We start from the raw sequence: 20,633 nt of genomic DNA on the forward strand, positions 1-20,633 counted from the left end.
TGTGGGGCATAAACCCTTCCTTTCTTAGTGGGCAGCCTCTATGTGAGAGGAGGCTCTCCCGCTGTGCAGGGTCAAGTGTGAGAACTGAGCTCATCTCTTAGGCCTTCAGGAGAGCGAGCTACTTGTGGCTGTCTTCCAGCTTTTCTATTTACGGATAAGCAGACTTGACATTGCTCCCCTTTCTTCTCTCCTGTATCTTCCACTGACTTTGTTTTTCAAAACCACCGTATTTCTGATTTTTGTTAGGATAAAAAATAGCAGCTATTCAGGTAAAACATTTTCAAGTAATACTTCTCATTCGTGAGAAATACTTGGGCATATCTGTGTTGTGGGCTGTGGTAGGCAGTCTCCTAGTACTTTAACACATACCCAAGGTAACTTAGAACAGGGAGGATTGGTTTCTCTCCTGGTTACAGAGGGTCAGTCCACCATCACTTGCTCACTTGCTTTGGGCCCACACTGGCATGGGGCATCATGGAGGAACACCTAGTAAGGACATGGCTCCTCTCATGTGACCATACAGTAAAGAAACACCTGAAAGAGGTGTTTCAAAAGCACCCCATTCCATAACATTCTTTCCACTAGGCCCCCACCACTCAAAGGTTCTGCTTCCTCTCCCTAGCCCATACTCTGGTGAATGACACATGCCTTTGGGGAGACATTCAGTGAAGCCGCACCAAGAACTGAGGACCCAACCTGACAGTGCAATTCCGATTGCTTACGGACATTTTAAGAATGTGTTTCTGAACCAACCGTATGACAGTGACTGTCTGCAGAGCAAGCGTCTGCACTGGCCCTCTTAAGAGAGTCAAAACAGTATAATCTAGATATCCGAGAGATCTCTTAGGGAAAATTGACGTGAAGCCAGACGGACTTTGGGGTCAGAGATTAGGATTTTAGTCATTCCTAACGTGGTTTCTGTAATAGTTGATCTGTCAGTGACTTGGGTTCTGAAAGTGGTGATTGTGATTCAGAATAAGTCCTGTTAAGATTAAGTGAAAGCCCTTTAACAGGTACAGTGCGGTGGGGTGGGGGTGGGGTGAGGTGGGGCTTGATAATGGACGAATGAAGGAACTAGAATGGAGGGTACTTTGACACACACACACACACACACACACACACACACACACACACACACACACGAATATAGTGGCGGCTGGGCAGGGAGTTTCTGTGGTTCTGATCTTCACCTATTTCTGACCATGTTGAGTTTCAATTCATTCTGGATGCTTGAAGCTTTCAGGAATTTGCTGTGTGAGGGTTCATTTTAGTTTTGTTTCACCAGAGCACCGACTCTCACCGAGTTTTATTCTCTTTGCAAAGCTTGTTGCTTGTATTGTGTCCTGTGAGAAAGTTAGAGATAAGATCAGATATGACTTTAGCAATATGATTATTTGTTCTCCCAAATCCCAAGTGTATTTGTTCACAAAAAAGCAAGCTAAATACCATAGAATTCCCAGTTTCCCATTTGTGCCGTGTTCTTTCTGCTTGCCATCTGCCCATATATAATTGGGAGCAGGTGGTGAAGGCTTAAGGAAAATTTATGGGATTAAGAAATAAAAAGTTAAGCCTCTCTCTCTCTCTCTCTCTCTCTCTCTCTCTCTCTCTCTCACACACTCTCTCTTTCTCTCTCTCTCTCTCATTCTCTGTGTGTGTCTGTCCGTGTCTGACTGACTGTCTGTCTGTCTCTGTGCACAAGCTTGTGTGTGTGTGTGTGTGTGTGTGTGTGTGTGTGTGTGTGTGTAAAGATCTGTTGCTATTCAGGTTTGGTGAAGTCAGCAGGGCAGAGGAGAGCTACATTGCTAAGAACACTCCTTATAGTTGCGGAGAGGAAAGGGACGAGGAGCATTGTTCGGCTGCATGGGAAACCACAGAGACAGGCTGGACTTGTTCCTTTGTTGTGGCTTCCTTGAGAAAGCCCCAGGCCAGTGCTTGTTCGCTGGGGATGAGGTGGGCAGGGTAACCCAGAGGGCTCTGGGTGGTTACTGTGGCTCAGGGCTCGACGTAATTGGTAGTGATTTCTTCCTGGAGTGTAAGAGCAGAGGGAGGGTGGATTGGAGAGGAGGCTTTGCTTAGTTGGTCTGAAGTTGTGCTGTCAGGGAAATAAATAACTTGCTTTTACTCGCCCCTAAGTAGCTCTGGATAGAGCAGCTCCTTCTGGGTCAGCAGACCTCAGATACGTGGGCATTGGAAACGTGGGAAATCTGTTCTTGTCTGTTAGGAGGCAATCTCAATTGCGTTTCAGCCATAGTCCTCTTGGGGTGGCGTGCGAAGCCTTAGGGGTCTAAGGAGTGGAGTGAGAAACACAGGTTGGGGATGGAGAGGCCATACTTTCGGGACTGGGTCCAGCATGGCTCCAGTTTGCTCTCAGTGGAATTGTGTACTACAGGTCCTTAAGTGTCTTTGCAGACACCAAACTTGTTCGTGCTGATGGGAAGTGCAGCAAAGCTTCAGCTTCCTGCCGAGAAGTCCTCTGAAAACAGTGGCCAGTCCCCCAGCCAGTGTGATTCTTCTTCAGGAGGGCGGATAGCAGGATGTTCCTCAGGGCAAAGCAGTGTCTGTTTGCAACAGTGCAGAGGATGGGAAATGGACTACTTTTATCAAAGCTAGGATTAAAACTCACTTTAAGGAACTTTTCTTCTGATAATTGTTGACTTTGCTAAAGTTGTTCTTTAATTTATACTAATAAAAATATTTTATAAATAAAACAGCCATTTTATATGGAGTGTAACAAACTAAATTGACTTTAATATTCTTTCTGGATTATAAATTTCTATCCTTTGATTCCTCACTAACATTTTGCATATTCATCTAATTAAAAATTAAATCTAGGCAGACTAGGGTTGCTCAGTGGTAGAGCGCTTCCTTTAGCTTGGCAGAACTTTGGATTCTATGCCCAGTACCACAAGAAATAAACACCAACCAACCAAACAAAACCGAAACAATTAACCAAGCCCCAGGAAAGAAAATGTATAAAATTCAAGCTTAATGTTAGGAACCTATAAAGCTAGAATATGACAGAGAAACAAAGGTCTCTGCCAGCGTCAGCCCTGGGTGGTGTTTTTCTTTCCCAAGGATGTGTCTGTTAGCATATTTCCGTATCAAAGACTCCTAAGATTAAACCCTAGTCAGTCCTGATCGTCCTGTTACCCAGAGGTTATGGTTGGTCTCCCTGGAGACTTGCTTGCTGTGGTCACCACTACCAACTGGCCCTGTGAATAAATATCTGGGAACACTGGCTGTCAGGCATGTGACGTGCTGTAATTTAATCACAGATTGGATTTAAATCTGCCCCAGGTATTGCTGGTTTCTGGTGTTCAGTGTGGGAACATTTCCAGGTACGGGTTCCGGCTAAGAGTCTGTGGGTTAGAGTGGAACCTAGAAATTCCCAGGGTGCCCATGAGGCCAGCCTGGGAGCCATGCTGGGAGTCAAGGACTAAGGTGCCCCTGCCTCCTGCTGTGAGGCAGTTCCTGCTTCTGTTCTGCTCCAGCCGGTGTGCATGGTGGCCACCCTCTACTTACGGCTGATACCAGGCATTCTAGGCACGCATCCACACTCAGGACCACGCAGGCTTCTCCCAGCTTACTCCAAGAGGCTAGTCCATCTCTAGTCCAACCCCGTCCTGTTGCCACCGGATCAGGAGCTCTGCTTTGTCAGTAGCTTTGTGGTCTGTTGCCTTCGCCCCACCAGCCCATGTCTGGGAGCTCAGGTCTAGTGCTTCCTGACCCTCTGCAGAGGGAGGCACTGTGGCTCAGTGATCTTGACCCACTCTGGCTCTCTCCTGGGGCATCCCTGAAAACCAACAACAAACACCTTGGGTTTCTGAAAGGAAAGATGCAGGTGCAGTCTTCAAAGGCATCTTTCTTGTCCAGTCCACATTCATTCCATCAGATGACTGGAGAAATACTGGGTTTGACTTTGCAAATAACAGTAATTAAGATTCATTTCCTGTACAGCTTCTCCCTTGGGCCTGTTTACCTCCCAGCCCCATTAACAGCTCCACTTGTATGTTCTGCCTGGCTTTGTGGTCCACCCATTTGACTTTAATGGTGGAGTGCTGGCCCTCATCAATCTAGGACTGATGAAAGGGCCCTGCCTTTTCAAAGTCTTGGAGTGGGGGAGAGGAAGGGGACACTGCTTCCAATGTAAGCAATGGTCTATTTTATGAAAATGATCTGGGGAAACCTCTCTTTAGCGCCCAGGATTGTTGACTATGCTGGAAGGTGCTGGCTAAATCGATTTTCATTTCTGTTGGTGCTTTGGTAGACCTCCAAGGGTTGTTGGGGTTAAATCAGAGACCCCAGGGGGTTGGGGATTTAGCTCAGTGGTAGAGCGCTTGCCTAGGAAGTGCAAGGCCCTGGGTTTGGTCCCCAGCTCCGGGGGAAAAAAAAAAGAACCAAAAAAAAAAAAAAAATCAGAGACCCCAGGCGATCAAGTGTTCTGCCTTTGAGCTGCACCTTCACCTAGGCCCTGGGCTCCATTGTAGGTGTCTTTAAGAATATTAGTAGGCCCCTTCTCAAGTTGGTAAAGTTGTATGTATGTCCATAAACTAACTAGTGCCACTGAGGCAGTGTACCCTGATGGTAAGCATCCCAATACCAGCCATTTAGGGTTGGGCCCCAGCCAGCCTTGGAAAGAGGATCTGGTTCAGTGGGTAAAGGGCTCTGGGACAGTGCACTAGGTGGGTGAACCGTGCTGCATGTGCAAACAGCAATGAACCTGTGATGCTTGTTTTCGGTCAAGACAACACTGATCTTTTTTTTTTTTTTTTTTTTTTTTGCATTTCACATTGGAAGCAGGAGAAGGAGGTAGATATCCGTGATGAAAGGAGAGGACCTAGGCTGAGATTGCCAAAGGTTTGAGGATTGAGGGATTGGAAGATTACCGTGAGGAGTTAAGAGTGCAGCTGCTGTTGCAGCTCCAGGGAGAAGCCATCCAGGAAGCCCTCTCTTGTCCCCACAGCCCTTCATCCAAAGCACAGGGCCTTGGAGGGGCAAGGGCGGCCTGTGAGGTTGGTGCTGGCCTTCCCCTCTGGCCCCAGTCAGGCACAGTGGTGGTTTTCTGAACCAGAGGCTAGTTGCCTGACACCTCATTTTCTCATTTACATGGTTCCTTACCTGAAAATTTACCCATTTGCTGTGAATTTTTTGAGTCCTAAAATGTTATTATATGGCATCCCAACTGCCCTAAGGTAGGCGAAGTTGGCAGAGCTGTCACTGAGAGACAAACTTGGAAAGAGCCGTCTTGGGATGAGGGGTCCTGTTCTCTCCATTAGAGGCTTCCCAAGCAAGCATGAAGCACTAGGGTCAGTCCCCATCCCCATGTAAGGCATAGTAGGAGGTGGAAGCAGGAAGATAAGAACTTCAGAGCCATCTTCAATCAACTGCATGATGAGCCTAAGGCACCACTGTGTGAGATCTGCTTCAAAAACAGACTGCAGAGAGAAACTCTTCTGCTGAGGGGTCACAGAAGTTACCTGGTTACCATCCTTTCTGTGCTGTGGGCAGATGTGTCCGGTTGTTGGTCCTACATAGAGAAGGGATGGGGTGGGGGTGGATTTCCCACTCTTTGCTTCTCAGAAGGTGAGGGGGAAGGAGGTCTACCAAGGCTAGGCATTGGTCACGATACAGCTGTTCCTGTGGAAGCCACTTGGTTTTGTGGCCAGCCTAGGGTTAAAGAATTGTTTGTGATGGAAACCCTTCAAAATGCAACAGCCCCTGGTTCTGCATTTGCTAGGATAAGCAGAATGCTGCTTAAATTTTTTGCCATGGCTTGGTATAGCAATTCTGAATGCCCACTGGTATAGTGCAATGTAGAACCCAGAGGTGAAGTCACTGGCTGGGCCCTCTCAGAATGCTGAGTTCTTCACATTTGTGGCGTTTCTGTCTGCCATGATGTCTCATGGTCATCACTAAATCTGTCCTTGAACCAAATCACCCAGCCTTTCTGGACACCCAGGCTGACTTCAGGAAAATATGATGACTGCCTTACATCCAACACTTTCAGACATGTGCCTGGTTGGGTTGAATTTCCAGGATGCTAAGCTTGAGTAAAATTTGTTCACGAGAATAAGTAATTCCTGAGGGCAGAGATTGTGTTGCCAGGTCCTGGCGGTGTTAGCTCCCAGGGACACTGGTAAACATTTGCTAGGAGAATGTTACTCCGTAGTGTTACATTGCATACAAGTGCCTTACACACTACATCTGAGCAGACAACTTCTTGAAAAGGAGGGTATTCCCTAAGAAGCCCTTCCCCTCACGCCTCAGCTCTCTGAGAGCAGTGAAGTGAACTCAGTGCTGTTCCCATGCCAGGGCATACTTCTCCATCTCCTTGGCTCTGTGACCGAGTCTCCAGCCTGGAGAGTGCTTTGTGGCCTGGCAGGCTGTGGGAGCTGAGCTGGCACTCCATGGTTCTTGGAAAGGGCTCACCGGGATCTCTCCATTGCAGCATACTCCCCATGACACAGGAGGCAGATCTGGGGTTTAGAGTTTCAGTAATTGTCAGTCGATCCGTTGTTGTTTATAAAGCAAGATAAGCAAGATTGTCTTTCCACCTGAGGGTTTAGAACTAATTTGCGATAGTGATTTAAACTCAATGAGTGCCTGTCCTATTCCTCCATTCTTTTCTATTTTGAATCCCATGGATTCATTTCCTGACAATATTTTCTTCTGGAACCTGAGGGTGTGCTGTTTTATGTGTGAGCGTCCCACGCCCCTCCCCCCCAGGCATACATGGTGTTTCTGCTTCCTTACTCTCTCCTCATTGATAATAAAGGAGTGACGATAGCTTTAGATGGAGCCATAATTTTATATACAACCACCATGTTGGTTCTATGTATATAAAAACCAGTATTCCCATGTAGGTAGGATACTCTTTTGGTTCACCCTACAGCTCGTGAACCCATTTGACTCCATTGCTCTAGCTCTTGACTCTAAGTCAGTGGCTTTCAGTAGAGGAGCAGTTGTCGGTGATGCTGATGACTGTCTGAGTTGGGTGGGAGCGGGAGGGCTGCTCCTGCATCTAGCTGAGGAGGCCTAGGAGGAGGTCAGGGACCTGCTGAATGTGCCACAGAGCATAGGTCTTCTTCCACAACAATGAAAACCCCCCCTGCAGCATCAGTGATGCCGAGCTGGAGGAAGCTTGCTCTCAACTCGCTGCCTCCCAGAGATGCCTGCTTTCTGTTGAACTCAGAGAAAGGTGGGATTTATTTACCTTTAACCTTTAACCTTAAACCTTTACCAACTAACTGGAATGTCTAGCCATCCATCCTCCCTTATCCATGGGGCATATGGTCAAACCCCTGCACACTCTATGCCTTTCTCTATGTAAATTCAAATTCAGTAAGTTTTATGTTAGGTACAATAAGATACCGATACTAAGTTACAATAAAGTTGAACAGTTCTAACAATACACTGTAATAAAACTTACTTCAGACTTATGAATTACAGCACGTTTGGGGTTTGGTGAAATCACAGATGAAGGACCACTGTGTTTGTGTGGTGTTTTGTAAGGCACATGAGCAGAGAGAGAGAGTGTGATGGAATGATTGAAAGACTCCATCTGCTGTCTGAGAGCAGAGAAATCCCTAACATTCCTCCCTGTGGAAAGTAACCCTAACCGTGTGAGAAAAAGCCCCTCAGAAGAACAGCTCTGTCCAGGGCCCCATTGTAACTGTCACAGGTGCTGGCTTTGTGTGTGCTCACAGCCTGGCCTTGGGTTTCTCAGACCTGAGCTGCTTGCCGAGGCCACTGAATCGATCTTTGACTGTACTCTTTGTGGAAACCAGCTCTAGGCTACGGGAAGGGAGCTCTTCTCTAACAGCTCCCAGTGTCCTCCCACTGGGCTGGGAACCTCTGAGAAGCCTGGCAGCTCAAGGGCATTCTTGAACCAAAGAGCACACATCCAGGAGCAGAGACAAGGACAGGGAAATGCCCCTTTCTAGGCTCCGTGCTACACATCTCTCTTCCCCTGCCTGACCTTTTAGGTAGCATTTGGCCTAATTTATTATTGCTTTAGATCCCACCAAGTAGAGGTTTAATTATTTATACTGGTTAAACAAAAAACATTACCAGGGTAACAGAGTACCACCTCTGTCTGTCTGTCTGTCTGTCTGTCTGTCTGTCTGTCTGTCTGCCTGTCTGTCTGTCTACTTATTCAACTTGGCATCCTAATGGTTTCATTTTCGTGGTAAAAATAGGTAACAGAATTTTACCATCTTCACCATTTTTAAGGGAGCAGTAGACATCTTATTTTTCTGGTGCCTCAGTTACCTCGTGGTCTTCCATCAGTCTTTTGGCTGAAGTAAAGTTCTTTTATTAGCTTTCTGATTGCTTTAGCAAATGATTGAGTGCTTCCCACCTTCAGGATGGAGCAAGAACACTGTTTGTTTTCCTCCCCAACAGAAGCTTGAGGCAGTGGTTTTCTAATTATGAGGTAGACACCTGTGGCACTTGTTGTTGTCGTATGTTCAAAACATACAGACCAATATAATGACTCCAAAGCCTGTATTTCTTCAGGGCTGTGGGCACAGGGATACACCTTCTGGGTTGCATGTGTTACAGCTGGTCTATGTCTCTCTGCTTTTATCTCGTTTTGTCTACTCTGTGCTCTTATGTTATTAGCTGCTTTTGGTTAGCGCACCATAGATTGCTTTCTGTGAGCACAGGGAGTCTTTCTGTGTAACCGGGATAATCACTGCAGTAGGTATAGTCTAAATGTGAATCTACTGACATTCAAGTGACCAGTTGATCAATAGTTCATTGAATAATTCATTGAACCTTCCGCCTAAGTTAACTTTTCTTTCATTGTTACTCCTCTTTTATTTTATTTTATTTTATTTTATTTTATTTTATTTTTTTTGAGGCAGATTCTAGTAGCCCATACTCAGTCTAATTCTCTTGCCTCATGGTCGTTCAAGTGTTGAGATTGCGGACATGAGCCCCCTATGTACCTGCTATCTCTTTTCTTATTAAATATGTAATTCTTACAAGTATCCTTTCTCCTTGCTCAGTGATGGAAATGAGGTTCGGTGTGCACTGCTACGTTCCCAGGAGCAAATGCTGCCCTCAGTAAATGCGCATCCAGCAAACACTGGCTAAGTGAGTGAATGGCCCGGTTGTTTCTGTAGAGCTGGGTGGGAACTGGAATTTTAGTCCAGAGCAGGATTTGGCGATGAGGTTCCGTGCCTGGGTCATTGGTCTGCTTGGCAGAAGGCTCAGAGAAGACTTCCAGGTCCCCTGCAGTTAGAAGTCCTAGAAACCACATAAGCCATGGAATACAGGGCAGAGAAGGAAGGCGACTTGATGGCCCCTTACTGTGTAAAGAAAAGAAAAATTGCTTCTTCCTTTGCTTACTCCTCCCAACTCAGCCAGTCTCCTTTTTAGAGGAAACCAAAGTTTGGCCAGTGTGATGTGTTCTGTTAATTCTAATGCGAGCAGGAATTAGAGCAGAGTTCAGCAGATGAAATCCTGGCTCTGTCCTCACCAGCTCTGTCCCCTTAGCTTGCATCATTTCTCTGAGCCCGGTCTCGTCTTAACACAGAGATGACAGTGTTTAATCATCGTCCCCTGCAGAGGGTACACTTTTGGTAGATGTTAGCTAATAATATACATTACATAAGCTTTGTTTGTGTGGAATAAATCCACAGTAAGCTGCCAAACCAGTCAGTTTCCTGATGCGTGGATTTGTGTTGCGTTCTCTTTGGCACAGTCGTTCTGTGAGTCTCCAAGCCACAGCCGTGACCGGAGGACTAACTATAGCTTTAAGTGTATACCTGAGCTTGGGTACTTTGTTACACATGACAGAGAGCAGAAATGACGGTAACTCTTTAAACTACTGTAGTTAATGCCTGGCAGTCTGAGAAAGTGACAGGATAACACCCCAGTGAAACCAGCTCTAACCATCTCCTCTTTAGCTTACACTCGTTTGCAAAGAGGAGGACAGAGATTGTTGATGACCCTAGAGCTTAACCTTGCCCTCCTGGTCAGGTGACCACCACATCCTAAGATTTGTGGTGCCTGCCATTCACACTTCCCCTCATCTTTCTGGCTATCTGGGCTCAGGTAATTCTTGGACTACTGGCAAGGGTCTGGCAGTGTCTGCTGGAGTTAAGCCCTGCCTCTCCACAGGTACTCCTGGCCTGGAAAGTTAACCCAGAACCAGTGGACCAATAATAGTGTGTAAGTGCAGAGTCCTCAGGGTAGAATACAAGGTTCCCTGCACACCACCTCCTGTCACGTGTACACACTACGTGTACACACTGTCTCCGCAGAAGGACTCCTGTAATCCCATTTCAGTATTTCAGAGATAGACATTTCAGTGTCTGTGCACACCTGGCACCAGAGTGGGTGCCTCTCCCTGTCCTCAGGCAGTGGATGAGCCCTGATGTTTCTACACTGTGTGTGTGTGTGTGTGTGTGTGTGTGTGTGTGTATACACACGCATGTGGGGGGTGGGGGAGAAGGTGAGCTGCAAAGCACTGATTCAGCAGCCTAGAATTTCAGGACCTAGGGCTGCCCAGTTAAAATTCTGGCCTTCACTTTTCAGATCTGGAGTATACAGCTCCTTTCTGTTATGGTAGAAAACCAAAGGTCACTATTAAAAGGAATGTAGGGTTGAAATGGCAAGATCCAGGAAAAAGAAAGGGCTTGCTGCTGGGTATGAGGTGACAGAGCAGATAAGAAAGACGGCTTTGAGCCAGTGCGGCTCCGCTGGCTGCAGTCCCACAGAAGATACACAGAAGACACTATTGTTTTTTGTTTTTTTTAATACATTCCTTTTTCTGGTAGTTACAGTAGACTAAATTCTAAGCAAGGACGGGTTTATTTTGTTTTAAATAAATCTATTCCTTTTCACCTGTTGTGTTCTGCATATTCCAAAAAGAATATCTGAGACTAACCTGTAGACAAGGAGTTAAACGTGAGGTAACCAAGAGAAAGTATATCTTGGTAAACTATGATAAGAATAAACTTGTCCAGAGACAGTAAAAGAAAAAGGCCTATGGTAAAGTACTAGCTGGTTGTGTGAATTTGAGAATAGTCTAATTGGCTGTTAGCAGGCCTCACGAAGTCAGATGGTAGCAGTGCTGACCAGGGCTAATGGCCAGTAGGCAGTGGCAACAGCAACACATCAGATGCACAGAAGACTGCACCAAAACTAGGCAACTCGTGAGCTTGCATGAGCATCGCCCTGCTTGGACCAGTGGAAGTGTGTAGAGCATGTGGGTCTCTGTTGACTTACTTCTCCATGCCCAGAGAATTAACCAGACTTAATAAAAATGGCCCCAGTCTCCTCCCAGATTCAGCCATAAGTCATATTAAGAGCCCATAGACAAGCAGTTCAGCACCCCCTCCCATACAGCAGCACACAGAACCTCTCTGGCTGCCCGTCCTTCCAGAACTCTGTTTTCTACAATAGAGCTTTGCACTTCTTCCCCCACTCCCATAATAAAAAACCCTTTAACCACGTCCTTTTGATTGTTTGTGAATGTCATCCCATGCGTTATTAGAAAAGGACCCAGGATGGAAACCTGTGTGAACGTGAACATTCCAGCACCCAAGCTTCAGAGTTTAGTTTTCCCCTCAGGGACCATCACCACTCCCAACTGCTGCTTTCACCCACTCCTAGCCTGTTTCATTGTTATCTGCCATGAGCTTCAGAACCTGGCAGTTAGGCCTTTGGACTCTTGTATGTGTCTACCTTTCTGTGTGTTTGCTTACTCAGTGACACTTGCAGGCTTCCTGAAGGATATTTCCAGTTCACACTTCCAGGTCATGAGGGTGTTTGACTTAATAGAAGTACCCGAAGCCACCCTCAGGCCTACCTCATGGTTCCTGGCACACTTCCTCATACATAGCCCTCCTTTAGTCCTTGGGAGGATGGTTCTCAAGGGCTGGTGGGCAAGGCTAGGGAGGGAGCCTGAAGGATGATATTCACATCTTGTGGAATGCGTTTTGGATTCCACTTCCAAAAAGGAAAGCAGTGAGAACAGCCACCTTATCTTTTCATTTTGACCTCTTTCCCAGGCAAGGGCCAAGTACTGTTTACTCCTGATGGCCTGTGTTACGCATGCCTCAGAAGTGAGCTAGGGCAGTGAGAAGGGCCAGGGAGTGAGTCTTCTTTGTGTTGTAACTGGGGGAGAGAAAGGTTTTCCAGAAGGGAAGAGAATGACGCATACTCATACCGTGTTTGCAAAACTGTTTACAGAAACATCTTCTAGCTTCATTGCTTTGCCAAACACTTAGATTTCATTCCCTTCCTTTCTTCCTTTGACTAGATCTCAGGCAGCCCAGGGTGCATGCATGTATTACTCTCTAGAAAGGAAAGAAATCTGACCATTTATCATGTGTGGTGCCAACTTGCCCTTGGGAGAAGAATCAGGAGCACAAGATCCATCAGAAACCTAGTGAGCTTGAGGTCAACTTGAACTTCATGAGATCCTCCAAAACAAAGCAAAAAATGTAACACACACACACACACACACACACACACACACAGCACACACACACACACACTCACAGCACACACACAGCACACACACACACACTCACACCACACACACAGCACACACACACACAGCACACACACACACAGCACACACACACACACACACACACTCACCGTGGGTTGCCACATTCAAGATCACCACCCATGTGACTTAAATAAAACTTCAATTTCTCGAGTTGGGGATTTAGCTCAGTGGTAGAGTGCTTAGGCAAGCGCAAGGCCCTGGGTTCAGTCCCCAGCTCCGAAAAAAAGAAAAAAAAAAAACCCTTCAATTTCTCATTTCCAGATGCTAAAAGCCCCAAAGTAAGTTTTTGGCAGGTTGCCTTATAAATGAGCCCCTTCGTCCCCAGTTCAGGACTGTCCCAGTGACCCTGTTCAGAACCCTACCTAATGACCAGGTGATGCTACATTTTTAGGTGCCAGAGATTAGTGCTTCAACATGTGACTTTTGAAGGGGACACAGGCTCGGAATTATTAACCTACTCATTTCAAAACAGTATCCCATTGTGTAGGTAGCCCACGATGACTTTCACACTAGGCCTAATGTAGATGGATTATAAGGCTTTCCCGATGTTTATAACTAAGTCTTTGAATGCTTAGAGGTGTGACTCTGCCAGGATGAACATGGAAGAATTGTAAGCGTTGCCCTCTGAAGAGTTTAAAAATTATGTGGAGGAGAACTCATGAAGCCTCAACCCTACCCAAAGAACTACAGGCAACTAAGGAATGTAAGTCTTTCCCAGGGAAGAGCACACCATTGGTTATCCAATACCAGTGCTCAGCCCTGAGAACATACATACAAATAACATGATAGAGCCCGAGCTGGGTGTTTATTCACCTTTAGGAATATGTATGTGTATACACATTTGCATGTAACAACAGTAATGAAAACAGAAGCCATGAATTTGAAGGACTAAGGAGGGGTATGGGGAGGTTCGGAGGGAATAAAGGGAAGGGTGAAATGATGTAATTATAATCTCAAAAAAAAAAAAAATGAAAGAAGTAAAGTGAAAACCGTAGCCCTTAGTCCTTGGTGACAGGATGCTGGCAGGAGATTCGGAGTTCAGCTTGCGGTTTGTGACGTGGCCCCAGGGCCTGGGGTTGTTTGTGCTTTTGTTTGTGGATTTGCCACCCACATGACTTCATCGTACATTACTCATTGAACATCTATTTACTGAGGCAAGGGTGGACAGCACTGCTTTGTTCATCTTTAATGTTTATTTTAAACAAAAGGCTTTTAGAAAGAGTAACTTTGAGCTCATAGCTAAATTGAATAGAAAGCAGAAATATTTTCCGTATGCTCTGTTACCACAGAAGTGCATCTTCCCCAGTGATGACTGCCATTCCCATGGTGATGAGCATCCCCCTGCGATCATCATTTTTCTCCGTGATGATCAGCATCCTCCCAGGATCAGCTTTCCTAATGACATCTTCCGTCATCACCATGCCCACTTAGACAGCATCCCTCAGCACAGTGACAGGCTTGTGCCTGATGAGCCTGTGTCTTCCCTTTGTTTCCCAAAGTCCCTAGCTTACGTTACAGCTCAATCTTGGTGCTATAAACCCTGTGTTTGGTTGCTTCATAAGCCTGACTTGTTCGGCAAAAGACTTATGCCCTATAGAGCCAGGGCATAGGTCAGTGGCTTTTCTCTCCAAGCTTGTGACAGTCTGGAGTTCAGTCAGCCAGGGATTGACTAAGGTGAAGAACTGAAGGAGTGATATACCAGGGTAGTAACACTCTGGAGGCAGGGGCTGGGTGCACCTTTTACATTCTAAGTTGTGTTCTCCCCACAGTGCGGTCAATCAGAGAGGTGGAGTAGGAATTCCCCGAAGGCCAGTGTTCCTTTACAGACACCGTCTGCCATGTCTGAGTAGTACATTTGTCAGAATTTAGCTTAAGGCAACACATGCCTTCCCTTGTTTATTGGTATAGTTTACTTTGAAGGGTGACTCTTGATATAGTAGAGAAAGCTATTGTTGAATTGCAATGATTTTTATAATTTTTATACAATATGTACGCGCATATAAATATACATATGTCTGTTTTTGGCAGTACTGTGTTTAGACCTATGGCTTGCACATGCTAGGCAGATTCTGTACACTGGACCGTATGTAGCACTATAAATAAAGAGTGATGTTTGACAAATTCAGTGCATATATTGATAAATTACTTAAACGTAGATTAAACCACTTACTTCATTTTAGCATTTTCCATAATCCTATCCTTTCTGTCACCATTTAGATAAATTTAAATATCTGTATGCCTTCACTCTCCTTCTGTGGAGATAGCAAGCCTAACCATTGATTCTGCTGTGGTACAGTTCCATCCATAGCTTGAAGCTTTCTAGCTCGTTCTAAAATGCCTGAGATGATTGACCTGTAGAGGGGAGAGGCTTCCTGGCCTGGGTTTCAGAATGTGATTGGCTGTTGCTGTGCTTAGGGTCTGTGACCAGCAGCACAGCATGGCGCATCTGACAGAGGGAGCCATGCCTCCCAGGCCCTTTCTCTGACGGATCTTGCTCCAGTTCTGCTCTTAGGTCAGACTTCCTCAACATTTGGGTCATGACCCCTTTGAGGGCCAAGCAACCCTTTCACAGGGGTTGCCCAAGACCCAGGAAACACAGAAGTTTATGGTTCATAGCAGTAGCAAAATTACAGTTATGAAGTAGCAGTATTAATTTTGTGGTTGGGGGTCACCACAGCATGAGGAACTGTATTGAAGGGTCACGGCATTAGGAAGGTTGGGAACCACTGTCTTAGGTTGTATGTGGCTGGCCCAGTCTTCCGCCACATTTGAGCAGTGCTTAAGGTTCAAACTTTAGCAAACTGCTTCTAAAGGAATTTTCTTTCCTAAAAGGGTGTTTTGTCATGTTTGAACTTGGCCCGCAGCAAATCTGGTTATCTGAGACAACATATCTTAAAGAAAAGCTAAGAAAGAGGAGGAAGAGCTAGAAAATCACAGTTTTGGGGGGCGGAGGGAAGAGAGACTAAAAAGAGGAAGACCTGTGCATGTAGAAAGAGTCAGTAAAATCAGAGATGGACAATGGGGACCAGGTGGCCTGGGGATGTGGAGTTGGTGAATGTTTTGCCTGTACAAGGCCTTGGGCTCAACCCTGGCACTTTATGTGGTGCTTGCCTGCAGTCCCAACCTCTGGGAGGAGCTTGAGGCCAAAGCCGACACCAGCTAACAGGAAGGATGGAGCGTAAGGGAAGTGGCAGCTGTGCTGATAGAAACACATGTGCACGGGCTCCGGCCCCCTCTGGAGGTGTGTGGGCTCGGCCTTCGGAGGACTCCTTTAAAGTGATGGCCTATTAATACTACTCAGCTATCAAAAACAATGACTTTATGAAATTCGTAGGCAAATGGATGGAACTGGAAAATATCATCCTGAGTGAGCTAACCCAATCACAGAAAGACACACATGGTATGCACTCATTGATAACTGGCTATTAGCCCAAATGCTTGAATTACCCTAGATGCCTAGAACAAACGAAACTCAAGACGGATGATCAAAATGTGAATGCTTCACTCCTTCTTTAAAAGGGGAACAAGAATACCCTTGGCAGGGAAGAGAGAGGCAAAGATTAAAACAGAGGCAGAAGGAACCTGCATTCAGAGCCTGCCCCACATGTGGCCCATGCATATACAGCCATCCAATTAGACAAGATGGATGTGAAAGATGCCCAGAGTGGGGAGACCCTCACTCAAGTCTTGGGATGACATGACCCCCCCCCCAAGAACTCACACAAGACCATCCTTGTTGTAATCACATGAGGTTTATCGATAGGAACCAGTGCACTGGTGTCGAGACTGGTATCCCACGCAGGGGCAGTGGAGTTCACCCGAGAGGCTGGGAGAAAGAGTATTTAAAGGCAGAGGCTGTGAGCCCCAGAGGATGGGGGGATGTCAAAGGGGAAGGCACCACAAGTTACAGGATTGTTTTATGGCTCCAGGAGATAAGGGGACCCAAAAGGTTTTATGGCCCCCTGGTTCCTGGAACAGAGCTACTAAATCAGGAGAAGGGTCGGGTCTTCTGGTCCTCATTATTTTTAAAAGTTTGTCAGAATTGATGAAGCATCTGCATTTGAAACACCTCTGGTTATGCTTGGTCTACAGGTTTCCTGGGATGCTCTCTGTAGGACACAATGGCTGGAAAGCACAAGTAGGGGCTTAAATAAACATCACAGGGGCAGAACGAAGAACAGTTACTCACACCACGTGATAAGCAAAGTAGTTCTCTTGCATTTTTAACAATCTGTCTTCCTGAGTCAGGTCCTGTTGCTGAGTTTTGGGCTAATTTAAAACTCTATCTCAGATGAAGCAAAGAAGTGCAGGCGACAGGAACCCGATGTAGATCTCTCCTGAGAGACACAGCCAGAATACAGCAAATACAGAGGCGAATGCCAGCAGCAAATACATAGGCAAATGCCAGCAGCAAACCACTGAACTGAGAACGGGACCCCCGTTGAAGGAATCAGAAAGGACTGGAAGAGCTTGAAGGGGCTCGAGACCCCATATGTACAACAATGCCAAGCAACCAGAGCTTCCAGGGACTAAGCCACTACCTAAAGACTATACATGGACTGACCCTGGACTCTGACCTCATAGGTAGCAATGAATATCCTAGTAAGAGCACCAGTGGAAGGGGAAGCCCTGGGTCCTGCTAAGACTGAACCCCTAGTGAACGTGATTGTTGGGGGGAGGGCGGCAATGGTGGGGAGGATGGGGAGGGGAACACCCATAAAGAAGGGGAGGGGGAGGGGTTAGGGGGATGTTGGCCCGGAAACCGGGAAAGGGAATAACATTCGAAATGTAAATAAGAAATACCCAAGTTAATAAAGAAAAAAAAAGTGATGGCCTATTTAACCTTTTGAGTAAGATGGCTTGGAAGTTGAGTGCAAGACGCTGCAAAGACTTTAGCAAGAATTTGAAGTGATGTTACAGTCTCGAAAGGCAGAATCTCCGACACTGGTGCTTTCCTGTGGTAAGTGAGGTAGGGAGCGTGTGACATGGCCGGACTTCTGAGAGCTATGGCACTGTTGTAATTTTCTGTATTATTGATGTACCTGCTATCTAGTCTTATTGTACATGATGTTTATAATACAGTCCTGTAACTGGTGCTTGTTTGGAAGCTTTGCAAAGTCTCCAAGAAACCGAACTACTGGGGCTTGGGTTCAGTATAAAACAGTGTCCACACTCCCAGACTCAGATGTAATTTGCAGTTTATGGTAATTCCTCTCATACACGCCCTGTTGTGTAAAAGCTCCTCCCTCACAGCAGGTGCAGCTGAGGGGGCTGCCAATGACTGCAGCAGCCTATAAGGACATTCAGCTTCTGGCACCATTGTTACTTTGTAAGTGATGACACTGAGGTCTAATGTCTAGGCGGCAGAGTCTAACTCCCAGTCTACACAGGATGGTTTCTCGCCTGAGCTGCTTCCACTCACCATCCTGCCCTTTTACGTTTTACAGAAGACCCAGTTTTCCCAAATAATGGGAGGGGGGCAGACAATGTTGAATTGGTAAAGTGTATACTGTACAAGCAAGAGGAATTGATTTGATTTCTAGGACCCACCAAAAAAAAAACAAAAAACAAAAACAAAAAAAAAAACTGGGTATGGCAGCCCACCTCTGTAATCCCAGCCCCTTGGAGGCAGGAGCAGGAGGACCCCCATGGGCTTGCTGGCCAGCTCACCTAGGTGAATGGGTGAGGTTCACGTTCAGAAGACTCTGTCTCGAGAAGTGGGTGTTAGGAGCAGCCTCCAGTGTCGATCTCTGGCCTCCATATGTATGTGCAGCACACACGGTGTGACATAGTGACCTAGTTTCCCCAAGTGAAAGATCCGTACGCTCTGGTGGTACTGCAGGAGTTCTCTGCCCACTGAGCCCATACGGCACTCATTAGCCTAGGAGATTGCCTTGAGGGGCATAAGACTGAGAAGCAGTGCCTGCATAAGAGGTGGCTGGCTCCCTTCCTCAAGTACAACCTTTTCCTCCCAGCATGTTCTTCCTAGGTGTCACAGTTGGACGTTTGTATCGTTGGGTCAAGCTTCTTGTTTTTCATGTCCTTTGTCTTTCATGGAATCCCTTTTCAGTTTCAGCTGTTGCTTTTGCTTTTAGCTGATCCCAGAAACGTTTGTTTTCTCTTCAGTGTAATGACTGCACTTTTGAGGAAGTCCCTTTCCTGTTCACTCCTGGCCATCTCCCAAGCCATTAGTGCTCATCCTTTGAGACAGCATCTAACTCGCTCTAGCAAAGGCTCTGCCACACACCAGACTCTTCTCATGTCCTGTAGTCTGATGACCGAAAGAACAGCCATCTTGTAGCCTGGAAGGGCCACCAGCCTAAAGCTAGGGCCAATGTTTGCAAAGTAGTGGATCTGTGTACAACCGTGTGTCAACTGGATCTCCTATAATTCAGTTCAAATTTGACACTACCCAGTCTCATAAGATTGTCCAAATTTCAGAGGCTGATCGTAATCTGAACCTCCCATAGCCTATCTGATTGGGTATAAAAGCCTGAGTTCCTAAACTTTCCACCTAGGGTTCAGTAACTTGCTGAAGTTATCCACAGAACTTAGGGAAAGCTCTGTAATTATATTTCTCTGCTTATCATAAAGGTTTCAAACACAGCTGAATGTACAGGGTGAGGAGCTCCAGAGTGTCCTGGCCCCAGTAGTATCTGCTTCCACAGTGATGGGGCACATCTTAGTGTACATGGCCACACTTACTGACACTGAATCCCACTGATGAGAGATTTTTGTAAAGATACCAGTGTGTATCCAAACTGAGTCAGTCATCGGCCATTGGCCATTTAACTCAATTGCCCATTCTCTCTCTGAGAGGAAAGAGGAGGGAGCTGGTTTCCAATCTTCAACGTTATGTGCCTACCTCTGACAAGCAAACTCCCTCCCCTCTAAAACGACTGGGGACAAGAGCTCTCCCAAGAGTCATGACGTTAAGCATAGACTCAGGTGTGTTTAAAGGGGGTTATGAACACCAAGACGCTCCTCGCCCACCTTGGAATCCCCGTGGTTTCAGAGGCTCGTGTTCCATGGCCCTGAAGAACAGTTCCTTGCTCTTGCTCTTGCCCAGCGTGGTAGCACACTGAGAGGGTATCTGTGTCTTTCGCAGTTGGCCTGCTGCTGCGGATCTGCTGGTTGTGCCCTCTGCTGTGGCTGCTGCCCTAAGTTCCGGCAATCTCGGAGCACCCGCTTCATGTATTTATTCTACTTCACCCTGGTCATCATCCCCTGCTGCGTGATGATGTCACCCTCTGTGATGAAGCAGATGACGGAGCACGTAAGTTTGTGGGTCTTGATAAGTTGTATGAGAAGTCTGACATGGAGGACTGGGTTCAACCTCTCCGTAATTGGGGGTCCGTTACTTGTCTGTTGCTGTGATAAAAATATTCTAACAAGGCAGCTCACACAAGGAAGAGTTTATCTCAGCTTCTGGATTCGGAGGGCTAAGAGCCCATCATGGTGGGTTGGCATGACAGCACATAGTAGGCACGGCAGCAGGAAGTTGAAAGCTCACAGTTTGAACCACAGCACAAAGCAGAGAGAACAGAATGAAAGTGGGCAGAGCTTTTTAATTAGCCCGCCTCCCCACTCCCTGCAGCATACTTTCTCCATCAGGGCTGCACCACCTACAGCTCCCCAGACAGCACCACCAGCCAACTGGGGAGAGAGTGTTTAAGTGCCTGAGGCTGTGGGGGACATTTCTCATTCAAACCACTATACTTGGTCTCTGAATTGTCTCAAAGCTTGTCCACCACTTTCCGGCCAAACAGGCAAGCCATTCGACAGCTGGATCTTCAACCAACTAATTAATGTTTGGTATGATGTATAGGTATTTTTATGAATATGGTGTGTGTCTGTGATGGATGCACGTGAGTCTGACTGCTCAGGAAGGCCAAAAGAGCATAAGGCGTTCTATTCACTACACTCTGCTTTGTCCCTTTGAGATGCAGTCTCTCACTAACCCTGGAGCTGGTTGGGGTTGGAGGGCAGCGAGCCTCCGTGATACTCTTATCCTCCGTGCTGAGGTCAGAGACATGCATGGGCATGCTCAGCATTTTACATAGTTGCTAGGATTCAAAATCAGATGTTCATGCTTATGCAGCAA

At 46.5% G+C, this 20,633-nt stretch overlaps 1 protein-coding gene across 1 annotated transcript in view; it reads left to right on the forward strand.

The window, feature by feature from the left end:
* Positions 1–20,633, forward strand: part of Serinc5 (serine incorporator 5) — a 102,364-nt gene that overhangs the window by 29,914 nt on the left and 51,817 nt on the right. Inside the window, 1 exon segment of the mRNA NM_133395.2 lies at positions 19,638–19,805. Coding sequence (NP_596886.2) covers positions 19,638–19,805 — 168 coding nt within the window.

Source organism: Rattus norvegicus, chromosome 2 (assembly GCF_021556685.1).
Source record: "Rattus norvegicus strain SHRSP/BbbUtx chromosome 2, alternate assembly SHRSP_T2T, whole genome shotgun sequence".
NCBI classification, from domain to species: domain Eukaryota; kingdom Metazoa; phylum Chordata; class Mammalia; order Rodentia; family Muridae; genus Rattus; species Rattus norvegicus.